The sequence below is a fragment of the Oncorhynchus clarkii genome, chromosome 19, assembly GCF_045791955.1.
Source record: "Oncorhynchus clarkii lewisi isolate Uvic-CL-2024 chromosome 19, UVic_Ocla_1.0, whole genome shotgun sequence".
Taxonomy (NCBI): domain Eukaryota; kingdom Metazoa; phylum Chordata; class Actinopteri; order Salmoniformes; family Salmonidae; genus Oncorhynchus; species Oncorhynchus clarkii.
Window position 1 is genome coordinate 49,365,385 of NC_092165.1, and position 14,997 is coordinate 49,380,381.

General features: G+C 39.4%; 1 protein-coding gene across 1 annotated transcript in view; it reads right to left on the minus strand.

The window, feature by feature from the left end:
• Positions 1-14,997, minus strand: part of LOC139375341 (tyrosine-protein kinase receptor-like) — an 83,469-nt gene that overhangs the window by 59,540 nt on the left and 8,932 nt on the right. Inside the window, exons 2-3 of the mRNA XM_071117036.1 lie at positions 3,232-3,321; positions 898-1,047 (exon numbers count right to left, since the gene is read on the minus strand). Coding sequence (XP_070973137.1) covers positions 898-1,047; positions 3,232-3,321 — 240 coding nt within the window. The remainder of the gene's footprint in view (positions 1-897; positions 1,048-3,231; positions 3,322-14,997) is intronic.

The following is a 14,997-nucleotide window of genomic DNA, read 5'->3' on the forward strand; positions in this document are numbered from 1 at the left end:
CAGCTAGAAATTATGTAAACCTGGGATGTGAATACCGACAACCGCCGAAACATCTATCTATGAGAATATTTCTGAATGGTACCCTGAAGTATCCATCTAACCACGAAAGAATTTGATCTTCAGGGAAACAGAAAGAGAGAGAGAGACTTGGAATTCTCCAGCAGACGGACCGGACTCCAACAGAGAAGATCACGACACATGAGTGTAAATATATATTGATTGCAATTATTCCCGAATGAGTGAGCGTTCATGTGCAAAGGATTAGCATTTCAATGAATATAATTATCAACTGTGTGTAGTGATCCCTTTTTGTCTTTCCCGCTCTCTCTCAGTCCACACCCACTTCCCTTCGTCCACCAAGCCGTCATATCAGCTTAGCCCACTAGGGAATCTTCCCTATCATTTGTTAGTAACATATCTACTGTTTGTTTGTTTATGCATTTCTGTGATTATTTAGTTAGTAAATAAATGATTAAGCAAATTGGTGTATGGATGATTCATACTAAAGGCTGGGTTTTTACAGATAACCAACACTTTACGACGTTTGGAATGAGACTGACGGGAGGTAAAGAATAGTTAATTAATAGAAGACTAATTGATCAGATATTAAAATATCTTTGTACAAAATGTTAAAAAAATATATAACTTTGTAATCTGAAGATTTTCCATGGTGCCCGGACTTCCTAGTTAATTACATTTACATGATTAGTTGAATCACGTAATAAGAATTACAGAGAATTGATTTGATAAAATAACAGTCTTCACTTTTAATGATGCCAAAGACACGACACAGTATACTACACTATGCTCTCAGTGAGATGAAAGGAGTAGCACATTTAAAGGTGTGAGTGAAACACACATGGAGTATTCTCTTTGTGACTGTGCTTCCTCCCTTACCGTCAGAGTTCCCCTCCGAATGGTCGCTGACTGGCTTCATGGCCTGTGTGCTGGATCTTTGTTGCTGTGGTGACATGGCCCTCCAGTCATTTCTGACACTGTGATTGGAGAAGGTCCAAGAGCAAGGCGATTCAAAATCACAAGAGGTAGCTGCAGGAGTGAGGAAAAAGAGATCCATTATGTCTGAGACTGACTCTATGTTCCGTTCACACATTCTTGCTAAACATTGGCCACTGTATGATGTAATTTATATTGTACTGTGTTCAGTACTGTATTAATTCACATGGAAATCAAGAGGGAAACTGCACCTGATTGTAATTAAATTAGTTTAAATTAATTATACAAATGAATGACAGAAACGCATGGAACTAATGATCCTCATCTGATGCCAAATTAGGCCAACATTGCAGTCTGCTTCAGAAATATGATGAAATGAGGACATCACAATGCCTTAACTGTATACTCCACTCCACCAACAGCTCCTAACAGAAGTAAACACTCCAGATGCCCATGGGTGAAATTAGTAGAAGTGAACCAAATCTCAGGCCAATTATCATTTGAAACCATTATGGTTACAGTAAATTGGCTAAAATAGAAACAGTGTCCTTGTTACTGTTACCACAGTTAGAAGGCTTTACTGTTTCTACTGTCAACATATTCAGACAAGTGATGCAGAGTGATATACATAATTGGTAGCCTCACAGCAGTCACCAACACTTTTCACTTGTACCAAAGGAGCTTTCTGACATGGATATTTTGTATTTTATTTAACCAGGCAGGTCAGTTAAGAACAAGTTCTTATTTACAATAACGGCCTAGGAACAGTGGGTTAACTACCTTGTTCAGGGGTAGAACGACAGAATTTTACCTTGTCAGTTTAGGGATTCAATCTAGCAACTTTTCAGGTTACTGGCCCAACACTCTAACCACTAGGCTACCTGCTGCCCCATTACCTGAGAGCATATTTACCAGACTCAGACAGTGGCAATAAGTAGACCACTCTGACTATCTCCAAGAACAGCAGACGCCAAACCAGATACAGGCATACAGCATGATTAGTTGAAATTGTCTTTTTAGTTTAACATTGAAAACCCATTATAAAGCATATCAGAGCCTTAAAAGCCATCATTTAACATAATGCTACTAGACACACACACTCACGTTCAAATGACTCATGTCAGTACATATTCAGTACACTTTCTTCTCATCAACCAAGCTCGATTAAAATGACCTTAGAAACTCTGCTTAGTGTTCTGAGCTGTTTCAGACGGATTCCATTAGCGCTTTAACTTTCCCAAAGTTCAGTGCAAGAGATATGAGTCTCCAAATCGACACCGACAAGACAATTCAAAATTGCTTTATAATGCAGACTAAGAACGTTCCTTGGTGTCTGATGAAGCCTACTGTAGCACCAACTAGTGATTTGTGAATGATCAAACATACAAACAACTCCAATATAATCAGAGAAGAACAGGGAATGTCAGTCTGGAAAAGGAAAATATACATTTTTAAGGGCTCCATAATTGGCATGTTGAGTCTAACAATCCTAATCTAATCCAAGTGAATGTGGAGGAGTCATGTGATGTGTCCTGAAGGAGTGAAACCACTAATAAGACAACCACATCTCTTTCCTCTGGGACACAGAAATGCTAGAATGTAAGTGGTTAGGTGAAACATTTAAGACACGTTTTGGTCGTAAATAAAACATGCAGATGAGGATTTTTGTGTGAAGCTCAATTTCATCAGGGTCTTCATTTAATGCGCAAAGTCTCATTTAGAACACACGCGACTGCCAACGTGAGCTTTGAACACATTACAATGTTGTAACAGCTATGACAAACACTATTAGATTAGTGCTTTCTATAGTTTAAATTACATTGATTCCCTCTCTGCAGACCACACATAAGAGAAACGGCAGCCCTATAAGGCAACACATTTCTAGGTAACAGAAACCCGGAACCCCATTGTCCCTGACACACAATATCATTAATGAAACTAAACAGGTTGGGTTCCATACAGATGTAGGAACTTAATTTGAGCCAGTTTTCTACAGCAGGAAAATAATCTGCACAAACAGGAAATGTGAATTATTATGTGGATTATAATTCATGGCTATTTTTGTTGGGGTTGATACAACTCAAATACACTACAAGTTTGCATTTCCTGTGTAGGAAAATGATCAGCAACAAAGGGTGATTAAATTAAGATCTGTTGACACTGAATATTTCATACTAACGATATGGGGGAGAGTTCTATGTGATTGATTTACTAAGTAAATCATGCTTCTTCCCTAGGTCTCCAAATGACAAACAGCTTGGTGTGGATGATTCTTACCTTGGCTCTTGTCCTTAGGACTCAAGTGATGGGGAAACATGAAGCTCTCCTCCAGGGACATGTCCAGTAGAGCATGACTGGAGCTGCCAGCTGAAAGCGAGAGAGCGAAAGAGAGAGACAAGTGGTTACATGATTGTTTTTATTGACTGTGTGTCCCTAGTGTTTCCACACAACATGGTTGACAGCAGAGGACTATTAGACAGTGGGACACCAGGCTGTCCTTCCATTTTAAAGTTCAAATGAGAGATATTGTCTACGCTGGGGCCTGTATATCAACACAGCTGCATGAACAGCCAGTTCAATCAAGACAAGTAGATTACTGAAGACGCCACTGACGCAAATTAATATAATGACAAACAGATCCATCAAACTTAAGTATAGTTGGTTACGGCAGGTAGCCTAATGGTTGGAGAGTAGTGGCGGCAGGTTGCTAGTGGTTGGAGTGTAGGGTCGGCAGGTGGCCTAGTGGTTAGAGTGTTGGGCCAGTAACCGAAAGGTTGCTTGATTGAATCCCCGAGCTGACAAAGTAAAAATCTGTTGTTCTGCCCCTGAGCAAGGCAGTTAACCCACTGTTCCCCAGGTGCTGTGAACGTTGATTAAGGCAGCCCACCGCACCTCTGATTCAGAGGGGTTGGGTTAAATGCGGAAGACACATTTCAGATGAAGGTACTCAGTAGTACAACTGACTAGGTATCCCCCTTTCCCTTACTCAATGTTCTCTGACGAGGCCTTTAAATACAAGTCATTTTCATGGTACCCATTTATTGAATATCCCAATTTAGTTTTCATGAAAAACCGGGACAATAAGTTCCATACAAGGCAACCATAACACAACAGCTCATAACCTTCTCTCTGGATTGACATACAGCATATTAAGTCCTCTTGTTGACATAAATTAACAACGCAGATTAAACACAAAAGGTTTGGCATGTCTTTTAGACGTGGCAATAAAACCTTTAGCATATTTATAGAGGATGGGACATTAAGATCTTTCACTTATTCGTAGTAGTTAGGAATGCCTCCTCCCTGAATATGTCCTTACATTTCAATAGCCTCAGCTGAACTTAATTATTAAGTAAACCCTTGAGCTACAACTTGTCCACACTTACTCAGTTGAGGGTGGAGGGGATCATGCTGTCATCCTGGTCAGTGAGTTTTACATTGAAATAAACCACTTGGATAAACAAATTCTGGAAATCACATTTCACTGCCTGTTTATTTTATACCACAGGAGGCATCCAACGTAATCTGAGATCTCAAGGAAGCTTTCAGAATGTGTTAACAATAAAATATATATAAATAAAGTATTCAAAGAAGAGCCATAAACAAGACCAAACAGCAGAGAATATTGCAAGTGTGAGTGCTCTGTTTAACAGAGGCTTAGGGATTCTAAAGCATGAAACACATCTAGAATCTCTGCGGATTGGTACTTATCACAGTGGGAAACCTGTACGTAAATCCGAGACACTCCATTCAGTATGATACGGTGCCTTCAGAAAGTATTCATACCCCTTGACTTATTCCTCATTTTGGTGTTACAGCCTGAATAAAGAATGAATTAAATATATGTTTTTTTCTCACCCATCTATACACCATACTCTATAATACAAAGTCTCTAAGAGCTTAGCACACCTGGATTGTACAACATTTTAACATTATTATTTTAAGAATTCTTCAAGCTCTGTGAAATGTGTTGTTGATCACAGCCATTTTGAAGTCTTGCCATAGATTTTCAAACAGATTTAAGTCAAAACTGTAACTCGGCCACTCAGGAACATTCACTGTCTTCTTGGTAAGCAACTCCAGTGTAGATTTGCCCTTGTGTTCTAGGTTATTGTCCTGCTGAAAGGTGAATTCATCTTACAGTATCTGATGGAAAGCTGAATGTCACGTCCTGACCATATAGAATCCTTATTTTCTATGGTGGAGTAGGTCAGGGTGTGACTGGGGCGTTAGTCTAGTTTATTATTTCTATGTGGGTGTTCCAGTTTTCATGTTTCTATGTTGGTGATTTGTATGATTCCCAATTAGAGGCAGCTGGTTATCGTTGTCTCTAATTGGGGATCATATTTAAGTAGTGTTTGTTCCCACCTGTGTTTGTGGGATATTGTTTATGGGTAGTTGTATGTCAGCACTCCATTGTCGTCACGTCACGTTATTAGTTTATTGTTTTTGCTAAGTTTCACTATTAAAAGATTATGTAGAACTCAACATTCGCTGCGCCTTGGTCCGTTTCTACAAACGATCGTGACACTGAAACAGGTTTTTCTATAGGATTTTGCCTGTGCTTCGCTCCATTCTGTGTCTTTTTTATTCTGAAAAACTCCCCAGTTCTTAACGATTACAAGCATACCCATAACATGAAGCAGCCACCACTTGAGTGGTACTCAGAAATGTGTTGTATTGGATTTGACCCAAACATAACACTCTGTATTCAGGACAAAAAGTGAATTGCTTTGACACATTTTTTTACAGTATTACTTTAGTGCCTTGTTGCAAACAGGATGCATGTTTTGGAATATTTTTATTCTGTACACACTTACTTCTTTTCACTCTGTCAATTAGGTTAGTATTGTGGCGTAACTACAATGTCGTTGATCAATCATCAGTTCTATCCCATCACAGCCATTACACTCTGTAACTGTTTTAAAGTCACCATTGGCCTCATAGTGAAATCCCTGAGCAGTTTCATTCCTCTCCAGCTACTAAGTTAGGAAGGATGCCTGTATCTGTGTCGTGACTAAGTGTATTGATACACCATCCAAAGTGTAATTAATAACTTCACCAAGCTCAAAGGGATATTCAATGTACGCTTTTTAAAAATGTGTGATACCAATAGGTGCCCTTCTTTGCGAGGCATTGGAAAACCTCCCTGGTCTTTGTGGTTGAATCTGTGATTGAAATTCACTACTCGACTGACGGACCTTACACACAGAGTGAGTCCATGCAACTTATTAAGTGACTTGTTAAGCAACTTTTTACTCCTGAACGTATTTAGGCTTGCCATAACCTAGAGTTTGAATACTTACGGACTCAAGACATTTCAGCTTTTCTTTTTTAATTTATTTGTTATATATATGTTTAAAAAAAACATAATTCCACTTTGACATTATGGGGTATAGTGTGTAGGTGTAGTGATAAAAAAAATCTACATTTAATCCAGTTTAAATTCAGGCTATAACACAACAAAATGTGGAAAATACTTTCTGAAGGCAATGTATTTTACATTTTGTATGGTATGTATTAGTTTGTGGATGTCCATCATCCATTTTGTATGGTATGTTCCGAATTAAAATTCGTATGATAGGTTACGAATTTGCAAAACGTACGATATGTTGTGAATTTGCAAAACAAATGATGTGTTAACAATTCAAATTTGCTGTGGCTAAGGTTAACTAGGCTAGGGGTTAGGGTTTGAGGTTAAGGTTAGGAGTTAGGTTAAATGGTTAAGGTTAGTGGAAGAGTTAGCTAAAAGGGTTATGGATATGGTTAGGGGAAGGGTGATCTAAAATGCAAAGTAGTAAAAAAGCTGCTAATTAGTTCAAATGCTAAAGTTGTCCGTGAAGAGATTCGAACATGCAACCTTTGCATTGTTATACCTTCGCTTTATACGCGTGACCGACCACCCTCCTTACGTTTTGACTTAACCTTTTACTACAGTATGCTAAATCAGGGTCACACAGGCTGCTTCTTAGTAGTCTTAAACAAATATACTTGGAAACAAAATAATTTTAAAAAATGAAGACACCTGCACCATGTCAGATATACAGTATATTTGAAATGTATTAAATTTTGAGTTTGCATCCCAATATTACACTTTATATACAGTGCCAGAGGGGTTGGGTTAAGTGTGTAAGATACATTTCAGTTGAATGCATTCAGTTGACTAGGTAACTGACTAGGTATTCCCCTTTCACTTTCCATCCAAAAGTTTGGACACACCTACTCATTCAAGGGTTTTTCTTTATATTTACTAATTTCTACATTGTAGAATAATAGTGAAGACATCAAAACTATGAAATAACACATATGGAATCACGTAGTAACCAAAAAAAGTGTGAAACACTTAGGGCTATAACCAAATAGGGCTATCTTTTTTTAACAATCTTTAGTAATGATGAAATTATGAAAAATATGAATAACAAAGGGGGCGCTTTTGGTCATTGACTGCAGGAAAGGGAAGGAACCTTCTGTCTTATGTAACCATACCAAACGTAACATATCATACTACAACTTGACTTTTAGCCAATCAGAGAGCACGAACGTCCACATGGGGGAGCCAACAAAAAAATGAAAAAAATAAGGCATTTTCTCCATACATCCACGGATGAGCCAGTCACACGTCATATCTAATGTAAGCTATGGGATGGTAGCTAGCCAAGTGCACAGACGCAATTCACACAACACTAAATACTTCCTCTAAGCTTGCTAACCACTGTAGCTCGTATTGACATTATAATTCAATCACAATGGTTTAGCTAGTTTCCATGAAACAGCTGCCTGTGTTAGCTGCCGAGTTAGTTCAGTGTCCTTAACTAGCTTATTAGCTATATTGTGCTAGCTAGCGAATATGCTAAAGTTAACTAGCTAGCTAAACATTTGGCTATGGGCTGGCACTGTTAATATGGGATTATGGAGAGTGAATTAAACTGTTTCTTCATCATCTTGATAGGTAGTTATCTAGTTGTGGCCATATGGCTAGTATTAACAAGAGATTTCTATAAAATAGCAACATTATTACAGCTAGCTACTGCCACCTTCTGGCTTGGAGTATTTTAACAAGGCTAAGTGGCTGACGACTTCCAAGGTCTTCGTTTTAACACAAAGACCTCTATAAAACACTACTCATGTTTCCTGATCTCTCTGACTCAACCATTACGGAGAAAACACATGGATTTCACGTGATCACGTGATCTTATGTGAAATTAACGTGATAACATGAAATTACACATGTGAAAATGTGATCACATGAAATTTCATGTGAAATCACGTGATTTTCCACGTGCAATTATGTGGTTGTTCTGTGGGGGAAGGCTCCAGGCTACCGACACGCTTTACATATCTGACTCCCCAAACAAGAACTCAGCAGAAAGGACTGAAATAGATCAAATGTGAATAAACAGATTAATTATAGAAAGCAAGCCGAATTAGAAACAACCATCACCAAATTGTGACTACAACACAGTCACTCAAAAATAAACTGTACATGACAGTTTTAGCTCTATGGAGTGGAGGGCCGGAAACAGGACACAAGGCCAACAATCAGAGCCCTGGGGGTTAATGGAACAATCATGTGACACACCCCCACGGTCCAGTTTGGATCAATACACACTAACAGGGACAGGGGGTTTCACAGTGGGTCGGCATAACTCAACAGCACTGGACAAAAGAGACAATTAAGATAAGACTATACTAGTATTGTATGAAAAGCTCACATGACAATGGACAGTCTGTATGTTGCCAGATGCCCAATAAAAACATAAGAGACAAGGTCACATTGGCCATGCTTGAGAAATGGTGTTATTAAAAACAGTTCGCTAAATGAGGTCAGACTGTAAATACAGTATTTAGAGTAAGATGCCACAGCTTCACTGCAAACACCAATATATTTTCTCAGTTTATATGCCCATTTCACAGAGACCGCTTGGGATTCAAAAGCTATAAAAAGGCCCTTGGCTTCAGAATAAAGCAATTGTGGGTTCAAAAACATGCTGAAGAAAACACTAAAACTCATAAATGTATGTTTACTTTGGGTGTGTTGGCTTGTTGGCTAGCTACTGGCTACCAAATATGGCAAAGCATAAGGAATTGTTTGACTGTGTAGCCCTTTCCTGCAGTAAATTGAGCTAGTGGCCTCGTGTGGAATTGTATTAATATTTTTCAAAACAAAACAAAAACAGACGAAAATCAGATGTTTCTATGTCAAATGGTTTTGTTATATTTCAGTCTTCTGTAATGTATATAAAGTGTAATATTGGGATGCAAACTTAAGATTGAATACATTTCAACTCTATGGTACAGGTGTGTTCTTTTTTTAATCCCGTAACCAAAGATGGTACCTGGAATACGACTTTCCCAACGCGGATCCTTTGTCTGCACCGCCCAGGGCATTTGAACTGATTCCAGAGGCCGACCCAAAACAAAGCCGTCGGAGGAGAGGGTGCTGAAGCGGTCTTCTAGTGAGGCTTCAGATGTGCGCACACCACCCACCGCTTTCGTGTATATTACTCATTAAATGTCCAGTCCCTAGTTAACAAAGTTGACGAAATTAAGGCAAGAGTTCCTTTCCAAAGAGATATCCGGGATTGTAACATACTCTGTTTCACGGAGGCATGGCTAGCTGGGGACATGCTGTCGGAGTCCGTACAGCCAACAGGATTTTCAGTGCATCGCGCCGACAAGAGCAAACATCTCTCTGGTAAGAAGAAGGGCGGGGTGTATGTTTCATGATTATAACAACATACGAGAACTCAAGTCCATCACGGAACTTCACTGGACTTGATGCAAATTGGAAACCATATATCCTAAGGCTGCATTTATTGTAGCTGGGGATTTTAACAAAGCTAATCTGAGAACAAGGCTACCTAAATTCTATCAGCATATCTATTGCAGTACACGAGCGAGTAACACACTCAACCACTGCTACTCTAATTTCTGCGATGCATACAAGGCCCTCCCCCGCCTTCCTTTTGGCCAATCTGACCATGACTCCATCTTGTTGGTCCCCTTCTATAGGCAGAAACTAAAACAGGAAACGCCTGTGCTTAGGTCTATCCAATGCTGGTCTGACCAATGGGATTCCACGCTTCAAGATTGCTTCGATCAAATAGACTGGGATATGACGTATACGCTTACTTGGTGAGTGAGTTTATAAGGAAGTGTATAGGAGATGTTGTACCCACTGTGACAATTAAAACCTTCCCTAACCAGAAACCGTGGATTGATGGCAGCTTTTGCACAAAATTGAAAGCACGTACCACCACATTTAATCATGGCAAGGCGACTGGAAACATGACCGAATGCAAACAGTGTAGTTATTCTCTCCATAAGGCAATCAAACAAGCAAAGTGTCAGTATAGAGACAAAGAGGAGTCCCAATTCAACGGCTCAAACACGAGATGTATGTGGCAGGGTCTACAATCACGGATTACAAAAAGAAAACCAGCCCCGTCGCGGACATCGACGTCTTGCTCCCAAACAAATTAAACAACTTCTTTGCGCGCTTTGAGGACAATACAGTGCCACCGACACGGCCCGCTACCAAAGACTGTGGGCTCTCCTTCTCCGTGGCCGACGTGTGTAAAACATTTAAACGTGTTAACCCTCGCAAGGCTGCTGGCCCAGACGGCATCCCTAGCTGTGTCCGCAGAGCATGCGTAGACCAGCTGGCTGGTGTGTTTACGGACAAAATTTGATTTGATTTTGACTGTATTTCAGCTCCATCACATAAGCCTGGGTTCATAACCCCCTGCCGTGCTGCACATCTAGTCAAACTTCAAAGGTTATTCCTGGTGTACCAGGCACACACTACAAAAACCCCACACTTGGTAACAATGTGGAATGTCTACTCTTGATAAGAGCCTTTTGGGTACGATTGAGTGGTTTTAATTGTTTGCATGACTTAAATTTCACCTCACACCTTCCATGCTCTGACGAAGTCTGATAAACAGAAGTAACACCTACAGAAAAACATTTAAATTGCCACACAAAATGGACTTGAAAGATTTTCAGGGAAAACTGTAGCCCACAGTTCTCACACTGGAGTGTTTTCCTCATTATATTTTCAAAGTCCATTTTTCTTCCAAGGGTAACAGTACATACTGGGTTAGTTTCAAGTTTCAAGTTGTAATGTCACGTGCAGAAGTACAGTGAAATGCCTTTCTTGCAAGCTCCAAACCCAACAATGCCGTAATCAATATCAATGTAGTACTAAAAATAACACAAGGTAGAACAAAAACAAGCGTGAAATAGAAATAAGAAGAGCACGAGAATGTAAGTAAGTATTCTATATACAGGCTCAGTCAGTTCCAGTACCATATTTACAATGTGAAGGGATACTGGAGTGATAGAGGTACAGGGCCTTCAGGAAGTATTCACACCACTTGACCTTTTCCACATTTTGTTGTGTTACAGTCTGAATTTAAAATGTATCCGATTTTTTTTGTCACTACGCCTACACATAATACCCCATAATGTCTAAGTGGAATTACGTTTTTCAAAATGTTTACTCATTAATTAAAAATGAAAAGCTGAAATGTTTTGAGTCTATCAGTATTCAACCCCATTCTGATGGCAAGCCTAAATGAGTTCAGGAATAAAGATATGCTTTACAAGTCACATAATAAGTTCCATGGACTCAATCTGTGTGCAATAATAGTGTTTACTGACTACCTAATGTCTGTACCCCACACATACATCTGTGAGGTCCCTCAGTCAAGCAGTGAATTTCAAACACAGACTCAACTACAAAGACCAGGGAGGTTTTGGCTTAAATGTACTTGAACATTTATGGCAAGACCTGAAAATTGTTGTCTAGCAATGATCAACAAACAATTTGACAGAGCTTGAAGAATTGTGAAAAGAATAACAGACTATTGTTGCACAATCTGGTGTGGAAAACTCTTAGAGACTTACCTGGAAAGACGCACGCCGCAAAAGGTGCTTTTATACAAAGCATTGACTCAGGGCTGTAATCACTTACCTAATTCAAATATTTCTGTATTGAATTTTTATAAGTTTGCAAACATTTCCAAAACATGTCTTCACTTTGTGATTATGGGATGTTGTGTGTAAATGGGTGTGTAAAAAATATATGAATCCATTTTGAATTCCGGCTGTAACACAACAAAATGTGGAATAAGTCAAGGGGTGTGAATACTTTCTGACAGCACTGTAGATATGTAGAGGGGTAAGGTGACTAGGCATCAGGATATATGATAAACAGAATAGCAGCAGCATATATGATGATTGTATGTGAGTGGGTGTGAGTGTGTATAGAGTCAGTATAAATATATCTTCATATTATGTGTTTGACCAAATTAAGTGAGCGTTTGTGTGTGTTGGAGTGTCAGTGTGCATGAGTGTGTACAGCACTGTGAGTGTGTGTAGAGACTTGTAAAAAATGTTTTATTAATACAATGGTCAACTCAGATAGTCTGTGTAGCCATTTTGAGCTCGGCCACAGTGATGCATTGGCTGTCCACACCACCATCTGTAGCGCCATGCGATCGAGGGCAGTGCTATTTCCTCTCAATGGTACAACTGTATAACTTTTTGAGGATTTGAGGGCCCATGCCAAACCTTTTCAACCTCCTGAGGGGAAAGAGGCGTTGTAGTGTGTTCTTCATGACTGTGCGCCTGTGTGGACCATTTTAGAGATTTGAAGACCAAGGAACTTGATGCTCTCGACACGCTTGGTATTAAAGCTATACTGAGCTATTTCAGACTGTATTCTGACCAAAAGAGTGCCCAAAATGTATAATACTTTATCTCATCTGCAAGAAAATTAAGTCATTCACAGAAAAGATCTTTGGAAGGGAGCCATTTATTTCCAATCTTGTTTTAATGAAAACCATATCCAAATCCTGAGGCATGATTCGTTATAGAGACACATCAACAACAATCAGTGGTCTGCATAATTCCCAGCTGACACTAGTTTACACTGCAAACAATAATGAGTCGGTAAGACCACCCCGGGACATGGCAGAATGGTTGACTAACGTCATCAGGACAGCCTCTGTTTGCTGGGTTTATACTGTTTGAGTCATCCACTGTCTATTCATTCAGAAAAGGCTACACATATCACACATGTTGGTGTTAGAAGCTCTGCAGGATGTCAAGAAAGAATGGTGCTGTGCCCACTGAGAGGGGATGTCCAGAGGGATACACTAATAATGGAGCTTTGACAGTGCATGGGCAATTTACTGGAGCTAAAAGGCCTAGACCATGGTGCTGTTCTTCCAATGTACCATTAAATGCCTGTACAACTCACTCCTTTCCATCTTTCATAGGTCATTAGAAAATGAACAAAGCTTTAAAGTTCTTTACTGACTATAAACAACCGGATCTGAATAAGACTGGAAACTGAAAGCAGCACAACAAAAAACTCTCAAGACAGTCAATTTACTCTCAAGACAGTTACAGAAAGATCCCAGAATCATATCAAAATGTTCTGAGCATCAGTGTTATTACCTTTTATAGCCTTTTCCTATTAGCTGAAGGTCCAAGTAGTATAATCAATTTAACCAATGACTACTGTCAACAACACATGCTTTGATGAATGTAACAAGACCTGCCAAAAGGAATCATCATTATTCTTTATTCACAAAGGATTTTTTTGTGGTGATATGACCTGGACAATTTATCCTGACAAATGAGCTTGGTGCTGATCAAACCCACTACCTTCAAACACATTTAACCACAGGGGTATACTTTATCACCATTTGAAGAAAACATGGGAGAATAACACTCCCATGAGCTTAAAATAGAAGTAACTTATATTAACTTCCCTTGTCAAAGGAGATCAGGATTTTAGAATAAGTGCCTCTTTTTTATTTATTATTTAAAAAAAGTGAATTTTCTCATAGTTTGTGCGTCCGTCCATAGTGACTGTAAAATACAGCTTCAACATCCGTATAACACCTTGACAATATTATCTGACCCTGAGACATTAGTGAGTAAAGCAGTTGTGTTTGACCTTGAATAGAAACCAGATCTCTGCTCTCTGAGGCTAAGGAGTAAAGTACAGCCACATCCAAAATTATTGGCAACCTTGATGAACATGAGCAAAAAATGATGTATAAAATAAATAATACAAATACTGAGCTATAATGTAATACTTTCTGCACCCTCCCCTTGCGAGGATAACAACACAGCCTTTTTAATGTTTTATGATATTGGAGAACACATTGGTAGGGGTCTTAGACCATTACTCCATACAGAATCTTTCCCGGTCCTTGAGATCCTGCCCTCTTCAATTCAAACCACAGGTTTTCAATGGGGTTCATGTCCGGAGACTGAGATGACCATCGCAAAATGTTGATTTTTGGTCAATTAACCATTTCTTTGTAGATTTTGATTTGTGCTTGTGGTCATTGTCTTGGAAGATCAACTTGCGGCCAAGTTTCATCCACCTGGCTAGAGGCAACCAGATTTTTTGTTAAAATGTCCTGGTACTTGGTAGTTCATGATGCCGTTGACTTTAACAAGGGCCGCAGGACTAGTGGAAGCAAAACAGCCCCAGAACACTAAAGATCTACCACAATATTTTACAGTAGGTATGAGGTTATTTTCTGCATATGCATCCTTCTTACAAGGCCAAACCCACCACTGCTGTGTGTGGCCAAAGACCTCTATTTTCTTCTTATCTGACCATAGCACCCGGTTCCCATCCAAGTGCCAATGCATTTAACAAACTCCAGTCATTTACATTTGTTGGTTGACCTCAATAAACACTTTTTTTATGGCAACCCTTCCAAATAGTCTATTGGCATGGAGGTGGCATCTAACTGTAGATTTGGAGACTTAGTGACCCCAAGATGTGACCAAGTTCTGTAATTTCTTCAACTGTGGCCCTTGCACTCTTTGCCTCTCGAACGATCTTCCTTGCTGTGCGTGGGGACAAAATACACCTGTCCTCTACCAGGCGAGTTTACCACTGTTGCAGTGGTTTTAAACTTCTTATTTGTTGCCCTAATATTGATGTGGCATATTTGTTTTTTCATTGTTTTTTCATTGTCTCATTGGCTGATTAATGAAAGTCAACAA